General features: G+C 44.7%; 1 protein-coding gene across 2 annotated transcripts in view; it reads right to left on the bottom strand.

The window, feature by feature from the left end:
* Window positions 1–460: 460 nt before the first annotated feature.
* The window catches only part of BTBD8 (BTB domain containing 8), a 47646-nt gene continuing 23661 nt past the window's right edge, over window positions 461–24445 (bottom strand). Inside the window, exons 11-18 of one of the 2 annotated variants that reach the window (XM_069967672.1) lie at window positions 23395–23532; window positions 15757–15886; window positions 13296–13357; window positions 11572–12214; window positions 8831–8918; window positions 7926–8056; window positions 5570–7627; window positions 461–1519 (exon numbers count right to left, since the gene is read on the bottom strand). In XM_069967672.1, coding sequence (XP_069823773.1) covers window positions 1074–1519; window positions 5570–7627; window positions 7926–8056; window positions 8831–8918; window positions 11572–12214; window positions 13296–13357; window positions 15757–15886; window positions 23395–23532 — 3696 coding nt within the window. In that variant the 3' untranslated portion in view covers window positions 461–1073. The remainder of the gene's footprint in view (window positions 1520–5569; window positions 7628–7925; window positions 8057–8830; window positions 8919–11571; window positions 12215–13295; window positions 13358–15756; window positions 15887–23394; window positions 23533–24445) is intronic. The other variant, XM_069967673.1, reaches the window with a different exon arrangement.

Below are 24445 nucleotides of genomic sequence, written 5' to 3'. Positions count from 1 at the left end.
GTGCTAAATCCCACCTGTTTAGGACATGTCAGCCAAGTCATGACGTACCCTAAAGCCGGGAGAAGAGGACAGCTGGCAAACTTCAGGAGCCTGGCAGAGTAAAGGCCGGTAAGCGCGTTGTTTTTATTATGTTCCCCCAACCTCCTGCGGTAATGGTTCCACCCTGGCCAGACCTTTCCTTTAAGGTAAATTCACACAGGCGGATCCGCCGGGAGTCTCACGCACGAAATCCGCAATACATGTATTAATAATAAGAATAATACGTGTATTGCGGATTAGCTGCAGATTTCGTGCGTGAGACTCCCGGCGGATGCGCCTGTGTGAATTTACCCTAGACGTAGAATCCTTTGCTATACTCATGTTTGACGACACACAGATGGCTCCCAGTCCCTGGCATAGTCGACCCCTGTGATAAATTACAGACGCTGGACACAAATAACAGCCGAGGAATATAACTCTTAAAAAAAAAAGGTTTAATAATTTCAACGTTATTTCCGTCCTCACACATCTAAGAAATCATTTTCAGGTCATTCCTTTTGGTTTTTATTTACATTTTGGCCTATTTGATGCATTGGAAAGCAAATCTACTCAATGATTAATACAGAGCATTCATGCGAAAATCAGATTTTTTTTTTTCTTTCCCAAGACAAATTGTTTTATTACCAAGTACCACAGAAAAAAACAAAACAAAAAACTCCTGACATGCCTGCGTCTTGAAGCAATCATAGCAAAACGAACGGTAATAAAACGGTGCTCCTTGGCACGACTTGCATTATTTCACTCGGCTATCTTCATTATAAACATACGGAAATGGACATGTGACTATCGCTTCAAGTGTCCGAGCCTCCGCCTCTGTATAATTCTGTATATATTGGATATAATAAATATTCTCTTACAATAACGTGAAAGCGATGCACCTTCGGAAAAGAAAACAGTAACTTTGTCTATAGGCCGTCAGTCTAAGGAGGTCTATATAAACTTTTGGATATAAATCGTTGAACGGCTTATGGACTTAAACAATATTCAGCCAATCCCGGTAAAGACTGTATAAGGAAAAAGAAAAAACAGCAAATCTAGTGATGGGTTTCTAATTCGAGGATAGTCCATTCTCCGTGGGGGGAGGAGCACTCGTCGGGGGAGAAGCTAGTCACCGTGACACTTGTAGAGTCCTCGAATGGAGATGATAAATCGCCCCATGCTTTGCCCTGAGATTTGGAGTTTTCTCTAGCTAAGAGCAACGTCTGATTGATCAGATACTGTGCTAGACTGAGGTCCTCGGGGACGGAGTTTATGATATCAACGTCTGATCCGTGATCGGCTAGGAGCTGTCTCAGCAGCGTCCAGTCCCTCTCTACAAACTGCTGATCTTCAAAGTCAATATCCATGAGTCTAGCTTCAGTCTTCAGCCTCTGCTCAATGCCGTCGGCAGGATCCATCTCATATATGGGAGAAAGGGACTTTGGAGGACGATGGTCATACATGCAGGTTTGTGCCATTGAGTCATTATCATCTATGTGCCCTGAAATAATTCATAACACTGCACATTGTAAAATGGTTTATGCTCTTATACCTATAAGTCACTGAAGACGAACATACGATCAAATAAAAGACAGCAAGGTACGTAGACATTTCACGCACATATATTTCTAAACAGCAATATATAGAGAGTTTTTTTGAAGAAAGCTAAAATCGTATATAAGAAGCAGCGAGATAACCCTGGCAGGAAAGGTTTCTGATACAGAAAATGGGTTATTGGAGAAATGACAGCGATACATAAGATTACAGCCCTATACTGGGGCGCTGCTCGCACACTTGGGATGGACAATATACTAGTAAGCTCCACATTGAGATGGAAGCAAATAACGCTGCCAATCATGTAGAGCACTGAGGTTGTATCTGCAGCCACCCCAAAAGACATCTAAAAGGCAGCAATAACATGAAAAACAATAATACTTAGATAGAAAACCTGAAAGGGGCAATAAATTGTAATATGGAGGAGATGCCCCATGGCATGCAGCAAAGTGGGCAATTTGTTGGGCACAGCCCACTCGTGTCCCTGTGCTTGTTCTACCTTTTTGTCTTCTACATAACAGTGACCCACATCCCCATTTTCTTGTTTAATGGCAAACTATTATTTTTACCCTATTTTCTCAGGTCCACTCTTGTGCCAAGACTTCCCCGTTCACCTGACTGGTCGTAGATTACTGGCCTCTTCCAATGACATGTTTACTAGAGATGAGCAAACATGCCAAAAGCTCAGGTTTGCAAGAACCTGAACTCTCAGCATTTGAATCCTGCTCCCTGAAGGTGGATGCAGCCCAAAGACTGCCGGGAAAATGTGGGTATAGCCATTGGCCATATTTATGCTTTCCAGGCAGCTCTTGGTCTGCATCCTTCTCCAGGCAGTGGGATTCAAATGCCAATCTTTCGAACTCAAGCTTTTGGCAATTTCCCTCATCTCTAGTGTACACGCATGGATTCAGAGGTCACTTGTCAACTCATCAAGTTTGAGTTACCAAAATAAACCCACCCAACTCAGAGGACTCGGGGAGGGAGGGGGGGGCATCTACTGCTCTATAAGAGATAAATATTGGACAATCAGCACTTAAATTTTGTAGAAAAGTACATAATTATACTACAAAGCGATGCATAAGTTAAAGATTTCACAGATGCCCGGTGATCAGCCATTATTTTTCAACTGTGTGGTCTCCTCGCTCACCTTGTTCCACTTCTAGCTATGGGTCTCATGAAGGACAGGGCCTACAGTGACTGACTGCCATTAAAACACAATTTGAGCATGAGCAAGAGAGACTGTTCAGTGTTTGAATACCGGTGGCTGAAAAAGTTGGATGCAACCCTAGGAAGTACAGGAAAACATTGATACAGCCACCTTCTTCAGCCATCGGTGACCAAATGCCGAAGCATGATACTTGAGCATGGTCCAGTTGCGCTAATCTGTAACCGGCATCAGTGTCAGATTTTAAGGACAGCGTCCCTCGGCACACTGGCAATAAAAACCAATTCACTGCGTTCAGCAGTGGAAAACATGGTTTTGAAACTGAACAGCATTGTCAAAAACTCAGGGAGCCATTTTGTACAATTTTTTTTATAATTGACAATTGTTTGTTGTCCAATTTTTACCTCATTTGGAGCAGGAGAACGTCCCCCACAGCCAGCTGATCTGGGGAAGTTTAATTTCACTAACCTCTGAAAGTATTAATAAAGGCAGCGATTATTTTCTGTAGGAATCCGCTGCAGAGAATTTGCATCACCTGTCATCTTTCCCAGTAAGGCTATGTAACGTCTGACCTGTAATTTTTTCGATTTTTCGATTTGCCCCATTACTGTACCTTCTGTTTACCCCAATCTTTAAATACAACAAGGCTAAAAGCCCAAATTCATCTGCATTCCCCATTTTTCAGCAGTTTAGAGCGGCACAATACAATACAGGCTATTAGCGGGGGAATTAAAAAGCTCTGACAAAGCGGCAACGCCAGATGGTAACGGAGAATGTGAGTGACGGGGCCGCTTTACAGGACAGAATATTAATATTGAAAGTAGTATTAAAATGTAAAATACCAAAATGATTAAATACCTGTATATAATGTGGACTCTTTATATACACATCATAGGATTATGCAAAGCATTGTGGACAATGACATACATAAAGGAATCCGTGTGACTGCGCATGACCGGGACATGAGACTGTCACCGGAATCACAAGAAGAATTCATTCATTCCTCAAAATAATTACACTCTGCTCTTAAGAGGGCCATGAATTAGATTATCGGTGAGACTGACCCACCAGCTAAGGTGAATGGAGGCTCCCAAATTTTTTCTCATTGCAAACGGTGGGAAAGAGAAAGATGAGGAGGAGGGACCAGAGGGGAGTCTGAAAGGAGGAGGAGGAGGAGGGACCAGAGGGGAGTCTGAAAGGAGGAGGAGGAGGAGGGACCAGAGGGGAGTCTGAAAGGAGGAGGAGGGACCAGAGGGAAGTCTGAAAGGAGGAGGAGGAGGGACCAGAGGGAAGTCTGAAAGGAGGAGGAGGAGGGACCAGAGGGGAGTCTGAAAGGAGGAGGAGGAGGAGGAGGGACCAGAGGGGAGTCTGAAAGGAGGAGGAGGAGGAGGAGGGACCAGAGGGGAGTCTGAAAGGAGGAGGAGGAGGAGGGACCAGAGGGAAGTCTGAAAGGAGGAGGAGGAGGAGGGACCAGAGGGAAGTCTGAAAGGAGGAGGAGGAGGAGGAGGAGGGACCAGAGGGGAGTCTGAAAGGAGGAGGAGGAGGAGGAGGGACCAGAGGGGAGTCTGAAAGGAGGAGGAGGAGGAGGAGGGACCAGAGGGGAGTCTGAAAGGAGGAGGAGGAGGAGGAGGAGGGACCAGAGGGGAGTAAATGCACCAGCCCCAATCTCTGATCCCTTTCCTTCCCTGTGGCTTAAACTATAGGTGTTTTTTGGTGTTTTTTTCTACAGTAAATCAATTCAATACTGATCTCAGTCTGCCGCAAAACCCTAGAAACCTCAGTTATTCTCTTAGAATAATTGCTTTCTGTATGTCACTGTCCACACCACGAAAGAAAAAAAAAAAAAAAAAAGTGCATCACATTCCACCCCCCCCCCCCCCTCTCTCTTATTACAATGGAGCACCATATACTATTCAGGCTTCCATATCCAAAAATAGAAAGGGGTGTCATAAGCTCACTGGGTGAAGTATACAAATGAGCTCATCAAAAGGAACAATACTAACTCTCTCTAGTGCCACCTATAGGCAACTTTAATGTTCAATTTACAAGAGGTGTGAAACTTATCATCCATCTATAGGCAGCAGCTGTTTCTGAGTTCTTGCTCCATATTGGTATAGTCCTGTTTCCAGGTTCTTTATTGGGTTACAGGATAGTTACCCATAGGTGGCACTAGAGAGGCAGATATCTTCCAGCTGGTTGAGCGCAAATTCTTTACTGTGCAAATTTGGTACATTAAATCCATAATCTACAGGTAATTGTAAGATTATTCCAATAAAAATCCCTTCTACTTTAGTACTTTACTTCATATGAGGTAAGAACGACTAAACTTTGTAAACTTAACGCCATGGATGCCAAGTTGTGAGCGTACCGATACATGCTTATACATGGACATGGCGGAGAAGATAATCAGGCGGTGGCACTTACTGACAATGAGAACACTGACCAGTAAATCAATGTCATATATAACTACACAAATAAATAAGATTAATTCCTTTACAGATATATAGATATTTACAGATATATAGATTATTTATATAGAAGCAAATATCACCTCGGCTTTTGGTTCAAGTAAAGGGCCAGAAACAGCAACCTACCAAGACCCTGCGATCAGAAATCATTGATTCTGGTGAAAAGTCCTCGGTTCACAAGGTAAAAAAAAAAATAAAAAAAAAAATCTGCAAACATTTACAAGGTGAATCTCTCCTGTCAAGTAAAGGTCTTATAATCTTAATATATTATTGATCTATAAGAATCAGATTTTTTTGTTATATTACAGAACACTGCATTGGGAAACACAAGTAAAAGACAGGTCTATCGGTTAATGTTCATTACCTGCGGATAAAGCAGTGTTGGAGTTTTCGGTGGGAGGAGCATGGTTGTCTCTGCCTTGGTAGTCAAGAAACTGACTCTTACAAGCGTTAGAAGTTTTTGTACAGCAAAACCTTTGTGCGTCCGGGGGCATTTCCGTGTACAGATCTAAGTGGCACGGCCGCGCCTGTGACTTAAGTTCACTTTCCGACGCTTTGTAGAAGCCCTTACACGAGGCAGATTCTGCATTTTCGGATCCAGTGACTGAATCGTCTTCCAACATCTCCTGGTTTACAGTCGAGGAGGTGCCTCTGTTGGTGTTCCCCGTCTGTCTGCCATCTTCTTCCCTGGAAGATCCATTTGTAGAGTTTTTCTCAAACACTTCAGGAGGAGTAAGCAATGCAGCTTTTCCTGCATGTGAAGGGTGAGTATCCCCCTCATCTGATCCGAGTTCTTCACACTCGTCTACCGAGAGGAGGACAGACCTGGTAAAGTTTTTGCCACCAGACCCCCGGTTTTCACCATCCATTTCAGCCATGTCATCGAAAGCTAAATTTACGATGCCTTGAAAGGGCTGCCCAGTGGCGTCCGGAGGAGGAGGAGCCTGCACAACAGCGTTTTCTGCCTCCGATCTCTCGTCTTCAGTCTCATCGGCTGATGAGGAAAGATGTTCAATCTCCTGAGAGAACTGGACGTTGCTGCAGACCGCCGTGTGACTCGTGCCGTGCCTTGGGCCGTCTCTTTGCAACCACTGTTCGCTTCTTCTTCTAGGTCCTTCATCGTCGCTGGTGGAGTTGACGCGGAATAACTCAGTGCTGTCTTTTTTCATTTTGACATCGATTCTTAGGCTACCGTCGTAACCTTTCAGTTCCTCGGGGGTGCTGGTATCACTACTGCTCCGCCCCAGAAAATCATGACACCGCATTGTGCTACATTTAGAGATTCCTCTTTCGTTGGAGCCATCATCGTCTTGGGAGCCACCGGCATCGTAATCTTCTGACCTTGGCTTGATGTCATCAGAGGACGTACTAGCACTGCCGCTCTCTGATTCTGGACTCTCACGTTCATGTAACATGCTGGAGTGATTGTTCCATTGGCCTATATAATGCATATCGGAGTTCTCATGGCTATCCCCTACCTCATCAATGTCTATATCCCTCTGATAACCAGAGATGTGACCATTCACAAAATGATCGGTGCTATTCGGTGCACGTTGCCGACCAGCACTTTGTAAACACGAATCTGTATCGTTGTGATGTCTTTGCATATGAGTGTTAGAGGTCTGAGAGAATTCCAGAAATGCTGTATTCTCGCTCTCTTTTTGCTTTGGAACTCTCTCAACCTCTTTTACAGAACACAATTCGCTTTCGCTGGAGCTGTCGGCACATTTTGAGTTCTCTGAGTCACAGATATTTTTACAGTCTGACTTCTGCTCCAGCGCATCACCCAACCCCGTACTGTCCGCATTTACAGTCTTTGTTTCATTTATTACTTCTGTCAAATCTTCTTCTGAATTAGATCTGAGAGGAAGAACAGATGCCGCTGAATTATTTTCTTGGCAATGGCAATGCTCTATATTAGGCTTCTGGATCATAGACTCTTGATTGCTCATTGAAGCATCCTGACAACACTCATGTGCAGACAATGGCGCATCTTCAGGACGGTCTGCTCCTACTCCAGGCCGACAGCTGGCAGCTTGCGGTTTGTGTTCATCTACTACAGATGCCAGGCCTCCGGGAGCATCTGGTTTCGGGGGGTCTTTCTCAGTACACTGTGTCGGCTGGATGTGGTTATTTCTTGCTGGAGCGCTCTTCTGACTTGGCTTATGGTTCGAGATGGTAGTTTTAGAAGAAGTACTCGTTACTTTGGCTTTGGGCTCTTTGTGGTTCTGAACTAAGGTTTTACTTTTGTTACTCGCCACAGCTGTTTGTGTTTTAGTGGCCGAAATAGTTGAGGTTTTTGTAGTCTTTTTATTCACGGGTGCATGCTTGTCTCCAGAGGGAGAATGAGTGACCACCTTGGTGTCTTGCTTCACTTCAGTTTGCTTGGAAGAAACAGATTTAGGTGCAGCCGAGGAGTCTCCTGGAAAGGTAACAAAATGATTGCATTAAAATGTGTTGTGTATAAAAGAAGGAATAATAAGAAAAATGTGTATATGTGTGCTTGAATACAAGTGACTGGTGACAACTCTGCGGCACACAGCATTGCTGGTCTCTTCCCCGGCACACACACAGTTTTTGTCTTATTTTGTGTTTTACTTTTTTTAAACCAAATTTCTATCAAAGACAACCTGGAGAATGCAGAATACAGAGGCGCATTTATCAAAGTGCACCCCGCCATGCGCCAAGGAAAAGCGGCAGATTTTTCGCCTCTAACATACCTGGCTTTTTTGTCAGAGCAGCCGGGGCACTTTTTGGTCTCTGAGTGGTACAAGTAGCGAGTTTGTTTCCCTTCTTTTTCTGCAGTCCTGGATCATTGCCCCCATCAGCAGGCGGCTTTTTTGTTGAAGAGCTACAAATAGTAAAAAAAAACAACACAAATGCATAATTGGCAGTGTTTAAAAAAACAAAAAAAAAACAAAACTATTTTCAAAGCTTTATGTAAAAACTGCTGTTGCTGCTCGGCCCCGCTGATCCCAGTTTCCTGGCCAATCGCTGGCTGAGGCGGGTCAGCTGCTTTTATGTAGGAAAGAAATTCCGCCAACCCCTTTAACACACAGTTCACTTACTGCTATAATATTTTATATAACTTCTCACTAATTCTTCAGAGTCTGACAATCTGGCTATTAGGCTGCATTCACACGTTCCGTGAAGCTGTCCGTGGGCACAAACAAATTTATAACCCACTGCTTTGTATTGGGCTAGTCACATGTTCAGAGTTATGACATGTCCTATTTTTAAACGGAACGGATTGGAGATCCATGAAAAAGCTGAACAGAAGCACGGAACAGGTTTCTCATAAAGATCAATGAGATCCATGTTTTTCACGGATGTACACTGATGTGATGTGATGTAATCAATGTAATTTAAAAAGCTTTAAACAGATCTATGAAAAACACGGACAGTGAAGCAAAACAGATGACAGAACTGACGATTTTGCATGGACAACAATCACGGACCAGGAAAAACACTGAACATGTGAATACAGCCCAAGTCTGAATCGCACACCGTTCTCCCTCCTACGTGACACAATAGACATATTAAAGACGTTTTCCACATCAGTCAAGAACATTCAACGTCAAAGAAATTTTTTTTCTGCTCCCTCAGACCCTGAACATGAACCGACCTTCTCGACTCCGGACTCCCGCCATCATTGGTCTTGCGTTTGGCTGAGGTCCCGTTGGAAATCCTTACGGTAGACTTTGATTTTGCGCCTGTTTAGAGACAAGTGATACTGGAGACGTTACAAAGCTTTGGCGGTCGTTCATATTTTGGGAATTTTAGGCATTAAATAGCAGAAGATCCATTCTGGTGCCACCACCGGTCTGTGTTTTTACTGTGCTACAGCAATGGCAGGACCATATACACACACATGACTATTAGAGCCAACCCCTAACCTCGGTGGGTCTTGTATCATACACCGCTGAAGCCAGTTATCCAGAGGTAATATAGGTACACGGCCTGTCACCATTGTAGCAAGGCAAAAAATCCTGGGGAAGACCATCTGAGCGGTGGGAATGGCGGGGGATTTATCATGTGATTAACGGTTCTCTTGTTATTACATGGCACCCCTTCCCACAACCAAGTTTTTAGAATCTCGGAAATCTCCTTGAGGTTCCATAAATTAGTGTTTAGTTGAAACTCTCCACTTCCTTATGGAAGACCCCTCCTAGTGGTGATCCTCCATACAGCAACATTCTGGAAGACTTGGCGCTATATTTTCAGCTTGAGGATGCTGCGACTCGATACTCTGACCTGAGCTGTAATAAGGTGTTTGCAGTCCCTATAAGAGCCTCTTCTGAGCGTCAAGGATTCACCCTATGGCGCTATATCTTTTGTGCATGAATGCAAAAAAACAAACAAACAAACCCAAAACAAAACAGGTATTTGAAGCCAGAAGAACGATTGTCTTCACAAAACATTCCCTTTTATTCCCATTACCGGTTATATTGGTATATTCTGGTGAAGATATAGCAGGGGATCGGCCAGATTTATCAAACATTGATCTGACATTAGTTGAGAACAGGAAATATTTTGTCTAAATGTAAAGTTTTCTGGCCTGTAACGCCCTGGGGCTGCCCTGTATGGTTTGGGCCACTCTCTATTTCCAGGGATAATGTAACGTTACAGCTAAATCATTCTGAATACTGAAGTGCTTCCAGCATTGTCATAATGGATTGAGAGAACATGAACAACACCAGCATCAATGAACCTACATCTACAATAAAAAAATTAAAAAAAAAAGTTTTATCTACATAGCAGAGAAGGTGGTGACAACCACATCAAACACACAATATGGTGGTGCATAACCTGCAGCCCTCCAGTTCTTACAAAAATACAATGCCCATCGTTCCTGGACAGGGCTGCGTGTTGTACACCATCAACATATGAGATGAACTGACGAGCTGACAGACAAGGTGTTACTTATAATCACTTTAACTTGACACCACACTGTCAACATAATGCAAATCTATGGAGACGCCGATGGATTAAACAACCACGCACCACAAGCAACTATCCCAGCGTGGAGGGTACCAGGAAGAGTCTATACAGTAAGTCTTGCCCACTACTGCTTCCTCCTGAATACTGTGACCTGAATGTCCCCAGGATGCTTGACCCATGTGCACAGTGACTGGTTCCATTAGACCTTCCAGTTTCCCGTATAGGACATCAATGTCGATATTCCATACAGTGTAGGGGGTAGTGGAATGCAAGAAGCAAACCGTAGGACCAATAATATGCATTGTGGCAGATCCTTCAACCCGTGCCGAAGCCAGGAATATCCACAATATATACCAACAGCAGCCAGACAAGACACATGCAATCACAACCTATTCAATGTACAGACTATGGATATGGGTATATATTTTATAGGTGCCTTTCCCTCTGCCTGTAGCAGTTGTAGCTATTCTCCAAGGAAGAAAATCTTGATAGTCACCAAACCAGAATCTCCTCCATAGGGAAGAGTCGCCCATTTGTAGAATGTTGTTTCTGTGTCCTTACCCTTCTCTCTACCGATGAGGAGCATTAGTTGGCTAGATATGCCTTTACTTTGCGTGCTACAGATGGGCGGCTTTTTCCTTTGCAGGTATGGCAAATACTAGACCATTTTCTTCCTTCTGGAGGAGACATTTTTTTACCATGGCGTAATGCTCCAGTGAGAGATAATCAGCCCGTGCAAAAGGCCCTTAAGAAGTGTACCTGCCATGATCTGCGTCCAGGCATTTCTCTAGCTCACCAGCCCACCGCTCTGTACGGAGGAGAAGCAAGAATCCTGATAGAGGCGGCTACAGATCACAAAAGACTTCTGGGTTTGGCTACTATGAGATAACGCTCCTCCAGAAGAAAGAAATAACTAATTTACATACTATTTTCCCATGCTGCAATGGGTCTCACTGTAATATAAAACAGTACTCCCCACGAGCAAAACTATACATAGCAGCTGTGAGAAAGAAAGACAAACCGCCAACAACGAAAAAGAAACACAACAACAACATACAAATACACACAAGAATAGATGTACTGACAGTATTCTGAAACAATTCACTCCAAAAACTGGTGCACTTGCCTTGCACCACACTGACTAAGGATTGTAGATCAGCAATTACACAAGATGCAACAAATCTATGAAATCTCCTGGGCCCCTGAGGACAGACCTGCCACAACCCGAGACAATGGGATTTACAGTTTTACAATAGTCGGACAGCCACTGGTTGGGGAACAGTGATCTTTGCAATGCTTTGATTGTGAACGTCATTCGCTAGTGTGACCAGCCATGGCGGTCTTCACCGTATAAGGCTGATGCACACTATGCCTTTACCAGACTGGAAACCATGTGAACAATCGAGCAATAAACTGAGTACTCACCCACTCCTTGATCTTTAGAACAATCTAGAGTGTTTTTCACAGTCTTATTGACTGGCGGAGAGCCTGTTGTGGAGCCGGGCTGCTCCTCGGCTATATGATCATGGCTTTGCTCCCCTGAGGACGGGCTGGAGTTGGGGAGTTCTCCATTGCAGTTTGTAGACTTTGCACTTGGCAGAGAACCCTTCACCGGAGACGCTGGGTCTTTGTCAGACTTCTTCAGGGTCTTGGCCTTAGTTGGGGTTGCACTCCCGTTAGTCACTTTGGGCCTCGTTCCCGTCCTTACAGCGGCCACCGGTTTTGTTGTGCCGGCCGCCATGTCACCTCTGGACGCACAGGTTTCGGCCTTCGTGTTATCATTGTTTTCGGATTTGGTTTTTAGAGTGATTTTTGGCCTGGCTGTAGCAGTTTTTTCTGCTGGTTTAGCCTCTTTAGCGCCTTTTGTTACCACTTTCTTTACGTCCTTTCCTTTTACATCATCCTCTTTTCCTTTACCGGAAGAATTGCGGGTTATGTGGGTCGTATGCCCGGAGGCCCCTAAAGAATCAGATTTCATCTTTCTGCCGCCGGACAGAACGCCGTCTGACAGTCTCTTATTCCCGGTTGTCTGAGACTCTCCTAAATTCACGCTTTTAGACCGGATTAGCTGTAATAAAGCAGAAGGAGAAAAGTAACTTATAATTTGTTTCTGTCACTTAAACAGCAAGATTTAGCGTGATTCTATGATAAAACGTTCATGGTGGCCCCAGCTTAGGACCCAACCCCCAGGGGAGTCTCTGCTTAAATGGAGATGGACAGAGGAGCATAGTGACACCCTGTACATTGTCATGTAACCTGGACAGCTGAGCCGATGCTATGGTAGGAGTCCAGGAGGCGGGCTTTTCATGTATTGAGCTGCTCTAGCCCTGCCTTTCGGCAGTGACTGACAGTTCTAGTGTCCAATCAGAAAAGGTATGTTTACACATCCCTTTCTAAGCTTTGTTTGGGGCTGACAGAATATGTCTTGAATTAGGATAAATCCAGGCCATATTTTGGTGTCAGATTTATGGCAGCAATACCAGAACCATATACAGGACTTCATCAAACTGAGGTCATATAGGACCACTGGGTGATGTGAGTAGAACTATATTAGTAAGTCGGCTTTATGGCTCAAGTGGAGCTACAGATACTAGACCCCAGCAGCTGCTTTATGTACAAGGGCACTGCTGAGACCTCCAGCAATCATAAGGACAGTTGTCTTCTGCCCCGTGTGAATGGAGCACCGGTTGAGTAATTGTTCTGCCCATGCATATCATGCACCTATCCTCCCCGGCTCCAGCACAGGGGTCCGCTGTCCCCTGCTCCGTTTCCCAGTGAAGAGGTCATTCCACAGGGAGCTGCTATTGTCTCCTCTATCTACTGGTGTCACATGGCACTGCAATGATGTACAGATCACTTTACTGCAGCCTCCTCTTATCAGGAAGTATCAGCTTAGTTTTATCCCCAGTGGTGAGAGTGAGAACTGCAAGATTTCAGGATTATTTTATAGTATAGATTGAAAAATGGAAAACTAGTTTAACATAATTATTTAAACAGTCATTTTCTGATGAGACTGTCCCTTTAAGATTTTCTTCCAATGCAGCGTTCAGTAGTGTTTTTGAATGTTGCTCCGTCCTATTCATCTCTATCAATGTCTGTCTATATATATGTATGTATGTATGTAGAATACAGGCAGATTTTTCTCCTACCTGAGAGCTGGTGAACGTGGGTTTCTTTGCGAGTCTTCTATCATCCCCTTTGTCAAATGCAGCTACAATGCAAAGAAGGAGGAGGGGCATAATTACTGGTGATTGACAGACCCTTATAAATTATGTCATCATTTATATTTCCATATCTCATATGTGATATTATCTATGCGAGGTTACAAGCCTCCCCCATGTGACATCACTATAAGGTATCTCCAACCCATATAGATAACTTCCCAGAACACAAGTATAAATCTAAGTACATGTGTATAACAAACCATCAATGGAAGCACAGACATTGCTAAAACCTAAAGGGACACTCCAGCTAAAATGATTTTCTTTCAAATCAAGTGGTGTCTGAAAGATTTGTAATTTACTTCTATTAAAAAAATCTTCTGTCTTCCAATACTTATTAGCTGCTGTATGTCCTGCAGGAAGTGGTGTATTCTCTCCAGTCTGACACAGGGCTCTCTGCTGCCACCTCTGTCCAGAGCAGGAGAGGTTTTTTATGGGGATTTGCTGCTGCTCTGGACAGTTCCTGACATGGATAGAGGTGGCAGCAGAGAGCATTGTGTCAGACTGGAGAGAATACACCACTTCCTGTAGGACATACAGCAGCTAATAAATACTGGAAGACTGGAGATTTTTCATAGAAATTTTTTTTACAAGCCTATATAACTTTCTGAAAAGCAGAATTCTCGCTACATTGCCCCTCCTTTAAATAAATAAAATATATATATATCACCCCCATCTGAGATCCCCCTCATACGGTGCTCACCCCCATCTGAGATCCCCCTCATACGGTGCTCACCCCCATCTGAGATCCCCCTCATACGGTGCTCACCCCCATCTGAGATCCCCCTCATACGGTGCTCACCCCCATCTGAGATCCCCCTCATACGGTGCTCACCCCCATCTGAGATCCCCCTCATACGGTGCTCACCCCCATCTGAGATCCCCCTCATACGGTGCTCACCCCCATCTGAGATCCCCCTCATACGGTGCTCACCCCCATCTGAGATCCCCCTCATACGGTGCTCACCCCCATCTGAGATCCCCCTCATACGGTGCTCACCCCCATCTGAGATCCCCCTCATACGGTGCTCACCCCCATCTGAGATCCCCCTCATACGGTGCTCACCCCCATCTGAGATCCCCCTCATACGGTGCTCACCCCCATCTGAGATCCCCCTCATACGGTGCTCACCCCCATCTGAGATCCCCCTCATGCGGTGCTCACCCCCATCTGAGATCTCCCTCATACGGTGCTCACCCCCATCTGAGATCCCCCTCATGCGGGGGAATTTACTTCTATTAAAAAAAAAATCTCCAGAGCAGGAAAGGTTTTCTATGAGGATTTGCTGCTGCTCTGGACAGTTCCTGCCATGGACAGAGGTGGCAGCAGAGAGCACTGTGTCAGACTGGAGACAACACACCACTTCCTGCAGGACATACAGCAACTGATAAGTACTGGAAGACTGGAGATTTTTTTTTAATAGAAGTAAATTACAAATCTCTGGCACTTTCAGGCATCTGTTGATTTAAAATAATCTTTTTTCTTTGTGAAGTACCCCTTTAACTCCCTTCATATATGACATCATAGAAACCCCATTCTACATAGAGAGCCAAACAGCACACAGGAGGGAGGCCAGGAGCTTCTGGGAAATCATGCAGCATTTTCTTCCTCTGGATACACAACCCTGAGCGTTTCACCTCGGTGATGGAGTAGTCTATACCGCAGTAAGGGCTCAGGGGAGGCTTCTATGGACCGGACGGGCTGCTGAGATTTCTTCTGGGAAATCCATAGAGGAGGATGGAAGTGATAACCGGAGATGCAGCAATCACAGATCCCGTAAGCCGCGCACTCAGATAATATGTGCCGCCTGCATTATACATGACGCTGACATGCAGATCTCCTCCACCACGTCTCATCACATCCATAGTAACTACAGCAGCCAGACTACTATGTATACGCTATATACCTCACCCCTCTGCACATATTCTCCCTATTTTTGACACTTGACACAATACGTCATTGTGCTGACGCTTGATATTTACAATACTGCCGCCGCCGCTGATGTGGAGCCATCTTATTTACTCCTGCACATGCACAGAAATAGAAGTCACCTACAACGTAGGGATCACTCTGATGGGAAGAGACGCCGGCACCGGGCGTCTCTCATTGTGTAATGTAAGAAATCTGCTTCGGCCATAAAGTGAGAACGCATTTTCAGCAAAAAAACAAAAAACAAAACACACACAGCAGGCTTAGAAAGAAGAAGACAGATGCATGTAATTTTATGCAAACATCCTGTAACATGGCAGCTTAGAGGGACAATCACAGATTCTTGCTGATGCACCCGTGTTTTTCTCCATTCACCTGCATTTAATGCATTAAACATGCAAGATTATGCACAGTCACACGGATCTAGAGGAAGAAGAAGAAGAAAGGCAATGCACCCACCTGTCCGGATCTGCTCCTGGTCGCTCGGCCGCATCAATCTCCAGCCTTCGGTGTGTCGGACAGCGTAGAAAGACTGGACCAGGAAGCTCCAGAGCTTATCGCGCACAGCCTGGATCTTGCACGTAAAAACCTATGTTGAAGTAACAAATCAGCAGCTGTTCACAGCCCATTTCCATGGCAACCAGTCATTATATGCCTCTCTCCCTCAGCAGTGTCAGTGATGTCATCAGTCAGAGCGTCCCGCCTCCTCCTGCCCCAGCCAGCGGCTTCTCCCTCCTGCAGCACGAGAAGCCAGCGTGAATGTGACAGACGGAGGAAACGCCATCTTAAACAAACACGCTGACGCTCTCTTCATTGGTGTCGCTCTCTGCCAGCTGACTGCAAAGTCAAACACTCGGGGGAGCGGGATGGAGCCGCAGACGCTTGTGTGTTCCCTCAGTGATGCAGCACATTTACCCACGACGCCTTCTCCTTATATTTGCACTGTGACATCACCCCGCATCGTGCTTTTAAAAACAAAACTGGCTTAAAAAAAATAATAATGTAACACAACATGACAAAGGGGTCCTGTCTTTCTGGGCCAGCGCAGAGCTCACAACGCAGTCATGATGTCTCGCTCTAATTGAATTTGATAAATCCCTTAATCTCTTTAGCGCTGGAGTCTGCCCGGCATGGAAGAGGTTAATTACAGGAGCGTTTACCCATCTCTGCAGATCCAGCATCTCTTAAAGGGACAGCGCTGCTGCATAACTGCAGTTTTTGCAAAGAAAAAAAATAGACCCATAGGTGACGGTCATGTGATCAGGGTGTTGGTGCGGAATCTGCCGCCAATGTGCGAGAATGAGGGTCCTATTACACGGGACGACTGTTGTTCATATTATCATTATATCGTATGAATTTAAACGAGAATCGTTTTGTGTAAATGCAAACAACCAACGAGAAATCGTTCATCTGGTGCCGACACCAAAATCATCGTTAATCGTTCGCTGTAATTTCACATCGTTCCCTGATTTGCTGGGATCAGATGGAGTAACCGATCGTAAACAATGGTTCTGTGTAAGGACCAGTTCACACTAAGGGATCAGCGAGGAAATTCATGTAATCAAATTCATAAATTTCTTCCAATTCTGCGCTGAAAAGTTCAATTCATCTGGTGGAAAGCGGATCCGCCGCAGAAAACGTCGCTGTGTGAACTGCAGGACGCAAATTTCATTGAACTCAACAGAATTTAGCTCTGCACTATATTTTCAGGTGGAATCAGCACCGACTCCTCAGTGTGAACTGGCATCAATATGGGGAACGATTTCTGGTTAAAAATAAATGATAAAAATCATTTTGTTAGGACCCTGAGGGTTTCTGCAACCTGGCTGACACGCAGCACACTGCCAACAAGGGGACTAAGGGTCCTATTACACGGAGCGATTTTTAACGATTAACGATTGCAAATGAGATTGTTTATTGTTAACCTGAAATCGCTCACCATATTACACAGAACAATAATCGTTAGATACGATCGGTACTATGATCGTTTATTCCTTCTGATCCCAGAAAAACAAACGATGTGCAATTACACTGAGCGATTAGTGAACAAAATGCGAAACTTGAGTGAACGAATGTGGCATTACAGCGAACGATTAACGATAATTCTAGGTTCAGATGTAAATCAACTACAACGAACAATTTTTCGATCCTTGCCTGAAATTACAGAGTGATTATCGTTTAAATTCAAACTATATAACGATTTTTCTCACGATAATCGCCCCTTGTAATAGGGCCCTAAGAGCAGATCAACAAGACCGATCAACACAGAGGATTGTTTTGTGGCAAAAAACAAAAAAATTGGCCGTTGATCTAGAAGAGAATTTGCAGCAGAAATCCTCTGATCTCTACAGAAGTTTTATACGCTGCAGTCGTGTCCTACAGAATCTGCATTCATTTTGCTGTGTGAACTAAGGCAGTGTCCCCCGACCTGAGCCTCTCCACCTCCCAGTATGATCTGACAGCTTTCAGCATGGCCTAATGCAGTATTCCCCCACCTAATGCAGTGGTCTGCAGCAGCTGCAAAACTACAACTCCCAGCATGCTCAGACAGCCTCCTGTAAGATCTAATACAGTGGTCTCCAGCATGTTTTAAAGCCATATTCCTCAAGCTGTGGCTCACCAGCTGCTGCAAAACTACAACTCCCAGCATGCCCTGACAGCTTTTAGCATCCTCTAATGTTGCGTTCACCAGCTGCTGCAAGACTACAACTCCCATCACAGTATTCCTCCAACAGCTGGAGAGCCGCAGCCTGGGGGACAATGGCGGCTAGAGCAGAGATTCCTACGGAAAACAATGGGACAAAGAATTCTAATAGATTTCAATGTTGAGTCCACACTGGATGACATAAAGCTGTGTATGAATGGAGTCTAATCCTCACGCGGAGCCGTAACGCGTCGGCACCTTCACAGCAGAAATCCTATATTCAGCCTGTAACTTCTTCCCCCAGATCCCAGTGTAACATGTAACCCTTCCCACAGTGTAATAAGATTGTGGAGCGGCTATTATTCTGTACTTGGGGATTTACGTTCTATAAATCGCATTCTGTGTGGCTGGAACGACACAATATGTGGCTGCAAACACTGGACGAGAATAGAGCTGAAGGCTCAGAGTAAATCCCTCGAATTCCCGTCACTCACAGGGAGATGGCGTTATTAATGGCTCCCCGTACGCGGCTGCTATTTCTCCTGCATTGCAGTCTATTCTGTACAATGAATAGTGGGGAGTCTCTACACAACAACAAAGAGACGAGGGAGGACGGCCGAGAAGGGGGCAACACAGGACAACCCCATCATCATCATCATCCTGATCAGAGGCTGCAGACCCCTCCTCCGCTGCCTCCTGCTGTAGTAGTGGTGACGGCTCTGTACACCTGACATATGGCCGGGGGGGGAGGGGGGGGGGGCTGCGCACACCTGACTGCTCGCTGCTCAGCCAGAAAATCACAGATTCCCTCCACATCTTTAGCAAGAACATTGGCGTAAACCACGACTGCCCTACAGGTGGATACGGCTGCGATGATAGCTGTGCTGGAAGCCGCTCTCCTAGGAGGCTGGATTAACCATTTAGTGACAATACGGTTCTATGACCGATACCTGCAACAGATTACAGTGTGTGGATGAGGTCTGAGAATCCAAGCACAATAACCTGCAGCGACACTTGGAAATGTTGCAGATTTTTTTCCCCATTGACTTCAATGGAAATGTCAAAATCTGCAAAACCCACAGATCTGCAGCTAAGTCTGCAACTGCAGATTATACATTAAAGGGGTACTCCAGCCGAAAAAATCTTTTTTGCTGAAGACTTTTTAAATAGACGCAATTTACAGATCTATATAAAACTTTTTGAAACCAGTTGATTGAAAAAAAAAAAAAATTAAAATAAATTATATTATATTATAATATATATATATATATATATATATATATATATATATATATATATATATATATATATATATTTTTTTTTTATTTTTATTTTTTTTTTATTTAGCTGGAGTACCCCTTTAAGGATTTTCTGCAAGAAAAATCACAGATCTGCACCAGCAGAACAAGCGAATTTAAAACAAACAAAAGCAAACAACTTTGTAATATCTCTTATCAGATAAAAGTCTTCTTTGCCCCCTTACTAAGCTGCACAAATAATGATGCTTTCATTCACAGTAAAAAGTTTAATTTTGTCTACAAGAGGGAGAAGCAGCTCGCTGAGGGATCAGTTACATACTGTCCATACAAGTCTAATGAGATGGGACGGAGGATTAAAAGAAAAAACAAAAAACAGGCAGAGAAACTAAAGAGACTGCTAACTGTATTATATCTGACCCCAGTGCTGGATTTACAGCTTACACTGCTCTGTGTTTCTCTGTAATGTCCTCCATGCTGCATCTTAAAGGGGAGCAGAACCCTTGTGTGCACAGGAAAAGGAGACACCATAGTAGCTAGACTACAGACACTTAGGGAAACAGAACAATAAAGATGGAGTCTACAGAGGAGAAAACTGGGTTAACCATCACATATACGTTATATAATGGTGAGGGTGCTGCTCCTCATGTATACACCTGAAACTAGAGCTATGCTTTAAATACAAAAAAAAATAAAATAAAAAGAGATGTCTTTTGAACTCCCCACATTGCAGAACTTTTCTGCTGTGTGTGAACAGGGTATATTAGCACTTGAGGCCCTGCCTGGATTTAATGTGGATTTCAGTGCAGACTCGCTGCTATTTTCCAAGTCACATCCTTAGGGTACAAACACACACACCAGATGCGCTGCGTATTTACTGCTGCGATACGCAGCAGATTAGATCTATATAACTGAATATATAGCAGATCTGCTGCGTATACGGTGTGTGTGTGCGTTTGTACTCTTAGACTGAATGCCGCCTCTGTCCCTCCATTTCTATGGACACATAACGGGGTCTCTCTGTAGCTTTAAGCTCACGTAACATTGCTAATAGGGACACCTCATAGTGTTATGACACATTATAAGAGGCCTGGCCGAACGCCATTCCTTCGATGTGATCTTCCACCTGTGACTAAACTGAAGTCCCTGGTCCCCAGTGTAGGATCCTGTGATCTCTCCCGTAGTGTCCGCTTACCTGGCAGCACAATGGGAGCAATTCTAATAGTCAGAGTCAGAGACGGGCGGCATAATGTGACACCAATACGAGTCTCCATGGTCAGAGACCACAGAGGACCTATGTGACTATAGCAGTGTGGAGCTCGGAGCTCGGTCTCCATGCGGCACGTACAGCACTTACATATTTATTAGCACGCGAGTCACTAACATGGGAATAAACAGCACAACCCTATACTAGAGGGAGATTTCTATATATACAGTGTATCCCATTATAGTTTCTAGATACTTTTCCTCCTTCATCAGGGAAGGGGATGTCATCAACAATTGAAAGAAAAAGTAAGTGAACCCTGGATTACAAATATGGTCTGAATTACAGAAAAAGTCACCGCCAGATTTATCAATCTGTGTAGAAAAAAAACCGGTATACCTGCTCAGAGTGACCAATCTCTGGGAAGCTGTGATTGGCCGCCATTGGCAATAGGCCGCTATAGGCAGGTTACACCTGGTTTTATTCTACACCAATTGAGGATTCTGTAACTAAACTAACAAACAGGTGGCTGTACTATTCACATCTCATCCAGCATGTTGATTAAACATCCACAGTGCAGGGAAGATGACCACTTCCTGCAGGACATACAGCCGCTGATAAGTACTGGAAGACTGGAGATTTTTTAAATAAAAGTAAATTACAAAATCCATATAACTTTCTGACACCAGGTGATTTGAAAGTAGAACAGTTTGGATGTAGTACCCCTTTAAATGCACCACATCATAAGTCACCCAAGAGGCCGTATGACGTTAGACAAAGGTGTATAAAGATGTGCCGAACATACTTCATGAGTGTTCAAAATAAATAGTGTAAATAATAATAAATAATATACAGTGGTACCTCGGTTCTCGAACTTAATTTGTTCCGGAAGGCAGTTTCAGAAGCGAGCAGTGTCTCCTCATAGGAAATAATGTAAGTGTGTGTAATTGGTTTCAGCAGCCACCGATAATTACCTACAGTCCCCATATACTACACTGTACAGTCCCCATATACTACACTGTACAGTCCCCATATACTACACTGTACAGTCCCCATATACTACACTGTACAGTCCCCATATACTACATTGTACAGTCCCCATATACTACACTGTACAGTCCCCATATACTACACTGTACAGTCCCCACATACTACACTGTACAGTCCCCACATACTACACTGTACAGTCCCCACATACTACACTGTACAGTCCCCACATACTACACTGTACAGTCCCCATATACTACACTGTACAGTCCCCATATACTACACTGTACAGTCCCCATATACTACACTGTACAGTCCCCATATACTACACTGTACAGTCCCCATATACTACACTGTACAGTCCCCATATACTACACTGTACAGTCCCCATATATTACATTGTATAGTGCCCAGTATAATCACTACAGGACATTACAGAGCACTAGACTGTACATTACAGAGCGGCCCTATATACCGTACAGGACATTACAGAGTGGCACTATATACCGCAAAGGTCATTACAGAGCGGCCCTATATACTGTACAGGACATTACAGTGCAGTATATACTGTACATTACAGAGCAGCACTATATACTGTACAGGACATTATATACAAGAAACATTCAACAAAACCAGCAATTATAGTACAGTAGTCACCAACTCATCACTCATCCTTTACTGTATATAGTTCCCCCACCCCCACCCCAGCACAGTAACAGATGGGAGATGGCAGTGCACTGACTGTACAACTACTGTACTGTATGTGAAGCCTCACCAGTGCTTAACTCACCAGGTACAACCTACCATCCACGCTCGCAAAAACGTTCAGATATCGAATACTTCAAGACTGGGGGCCCGAAAAGTGTTTGAGAACCAAAAGTAAACTTTGCTAATTTTTTTTCTGAATTTGATGTGACCAAAAATTAGCAATTTTGCACTTTTGCTGAAATAAATAATATGCTCTCACCTCACCGACTCCAGCGCTGATGCAATGTACCACCGCTCTGGTCCACCGGTTCATGACAGGTCAGGTCAGCTCAGCCAATCAGTGGTCGAAACAGGGTCCCTACCTCGGCTGTTGACTGGCTGAGCGGACCTGACACAATGTCCCAAAACAAACCAGGAAGCGCCTGGAGACCAGAGTGGCGGTACGCGTCATCAGCAATGGAGCCGAAGAGGTAAGAGCACATTATTTCTTTCAGACTCCCCCCTACCCGGGATGGAAGGCCTAGCAGAGTCCACGGGCTGCTTGTGGAACGGATCAGCTCCCTGCAACCTTGATTGGAGAGTCGATCCCCCCCACTAGATCGCCAGAAGCTGCCATACCGTACACTGTCCCTACTGTGCTGTGGTGAGCTCCCCCTGGGGGCCAAAAGCTGCCATACCGTACACTGTCCCTACTGTGCTGTATGAGTGTGAGGTGGTAAGCTCCCTGTGGCATCAAGCCGCCATACCATACGCTGCCCCTGCTGTGCATGTAAATAGTTCTTCATGGAAAAATTAGACATCTAAAAATAGGACCTAGTGCATCTTTGGCAGCAAAAATATATACAAGACACTGCCTTTTTCAGGCAAACACTGTATTGGTGGCGGCCTTCAGCTCCTGATAGCAGCCGGGTATAGAGTGGGTTTGCTTTGTGAGCCCTCTCTATAAACAGTTACCCTGGTGCAGGAAGGGGTTAAATGTAAAGCTAATAAAAAATCTGCCCCCATGTATTAGACAGTAGACGGGTCCTCGGAAACACCATAATTTGGTAATGTAAAACCTGAAAGGCGTGACGCAGAGCGTTGCCAGCCGGCTGGTTGGTATGATTCATTGTGCGCTGGGAGGACCCCAGAGAGGGATGGGGTTTGCTGTTGTGTAATTGTCGGTGATGAATGATTATGTTGCTCACACAGAAGTGCTATAACGGTAACGTGTAGAGCTTAGTAGGCATTACCCGCAGGAGCGTGGCTGGGAAGCTTTGGCGTAAAATATAGCAATAAGAGAGCACGGTGACACTTACCATTTCATTTTCCGATGCCAAATGTAATAAGTCATCCACGGCCATAAAGAGAGAGGAGCCGTTCTGGAAGGAAATGTTCTTCTCAATTTCATTAAAAACGTGTTCTAAAAGATACGGTCGGCTGCTCATCCCCTGCGCCTGGAGAGGGAGAAAAGACGCCATACACTCAGTTATGTCTGATGACAGCAAGGTGATCTACAAGCAAATATAAAAGCCACAGGAGTCATCAAAACTGGACCGATCCAGGTCAACCCCAAAGAAAAGTCCCCCAAGGTCGGACAGGGGGGCGATAGAGAGTGTGCGGGAAACGGCACAGGTAAGGTGACCACAGGCCACGCCGGAGCAGCCAATGATCAGTCTTCCCCCAAGGGAGGAGGATGGGGCTGCTGGGATTCATAGGGGAGATGAGATGCCACCGGAGGTGACTGGAGAGGGGGGCAGGAAGCAGAGGAGGTACAAAATGTATTAGGCAGCTTACTCCTGCAAAAATCTTTTTCTTTCAAATCAACTGGTGTCAGAAAGTTATATAGATTTGTATTCTCCTTCTATTAAAAAATCTCCAGTCTTCCTGTACTTATCTGCAGCTGTATGCCATGCAGGAAGTGGTGTATTCTCTCCAGTCTGACACAGTGCTCTCTGCTGCCACCTCTGTCCATGTCAGGAACTGTCCAGAGCAGGAGAGGTTTTCTATGGGGATTTGCTGCTGCTCTGGACAGTTCCTGACATGGACAGAGGTGACAGCAGAGAGCACTGTGTCAGACTGGAGAGGATACACCACTTCCTGCAGGACATACAGCAGCCGATAAGTACTGGAAGAACGCAGATTTTTATTTTTATTTTTTTTAATAGAAGGAAATTACAAATCTATAACACTTTCTAAAACCAGTTGCCCCTTTGAGTTGTATCACCTCACACCCAATCCCCCTACAGGGTGCTGCCAAACAAGGATCTTGGCTAAATCTAGCAAGAAGCTGCACAAGTCTGTAACCACACAAGCCTCCAGTGACCCTATACCCCAGGGGTCTGGCTGGTGCATGTGTTGGACCCAAGC

This window comes from Dendropsophus ebraccatus, chromosome 4, assembly GCF_027789765.1.
Source record: "Dendropsophus ebraccatus isolate aDenEbr1 chromosome 4, aDenEbr1.pat, whole genome shotgun sequence".
NCBI lineage: Eukaryota > Metazoa > Chordata > Amphibia > Anura > Hylidae > Dendropsophus > Dendropsophus ebraccatus.
This window is presented reverse-complemented; position numbering and strand designations above follow the sequence as displayed.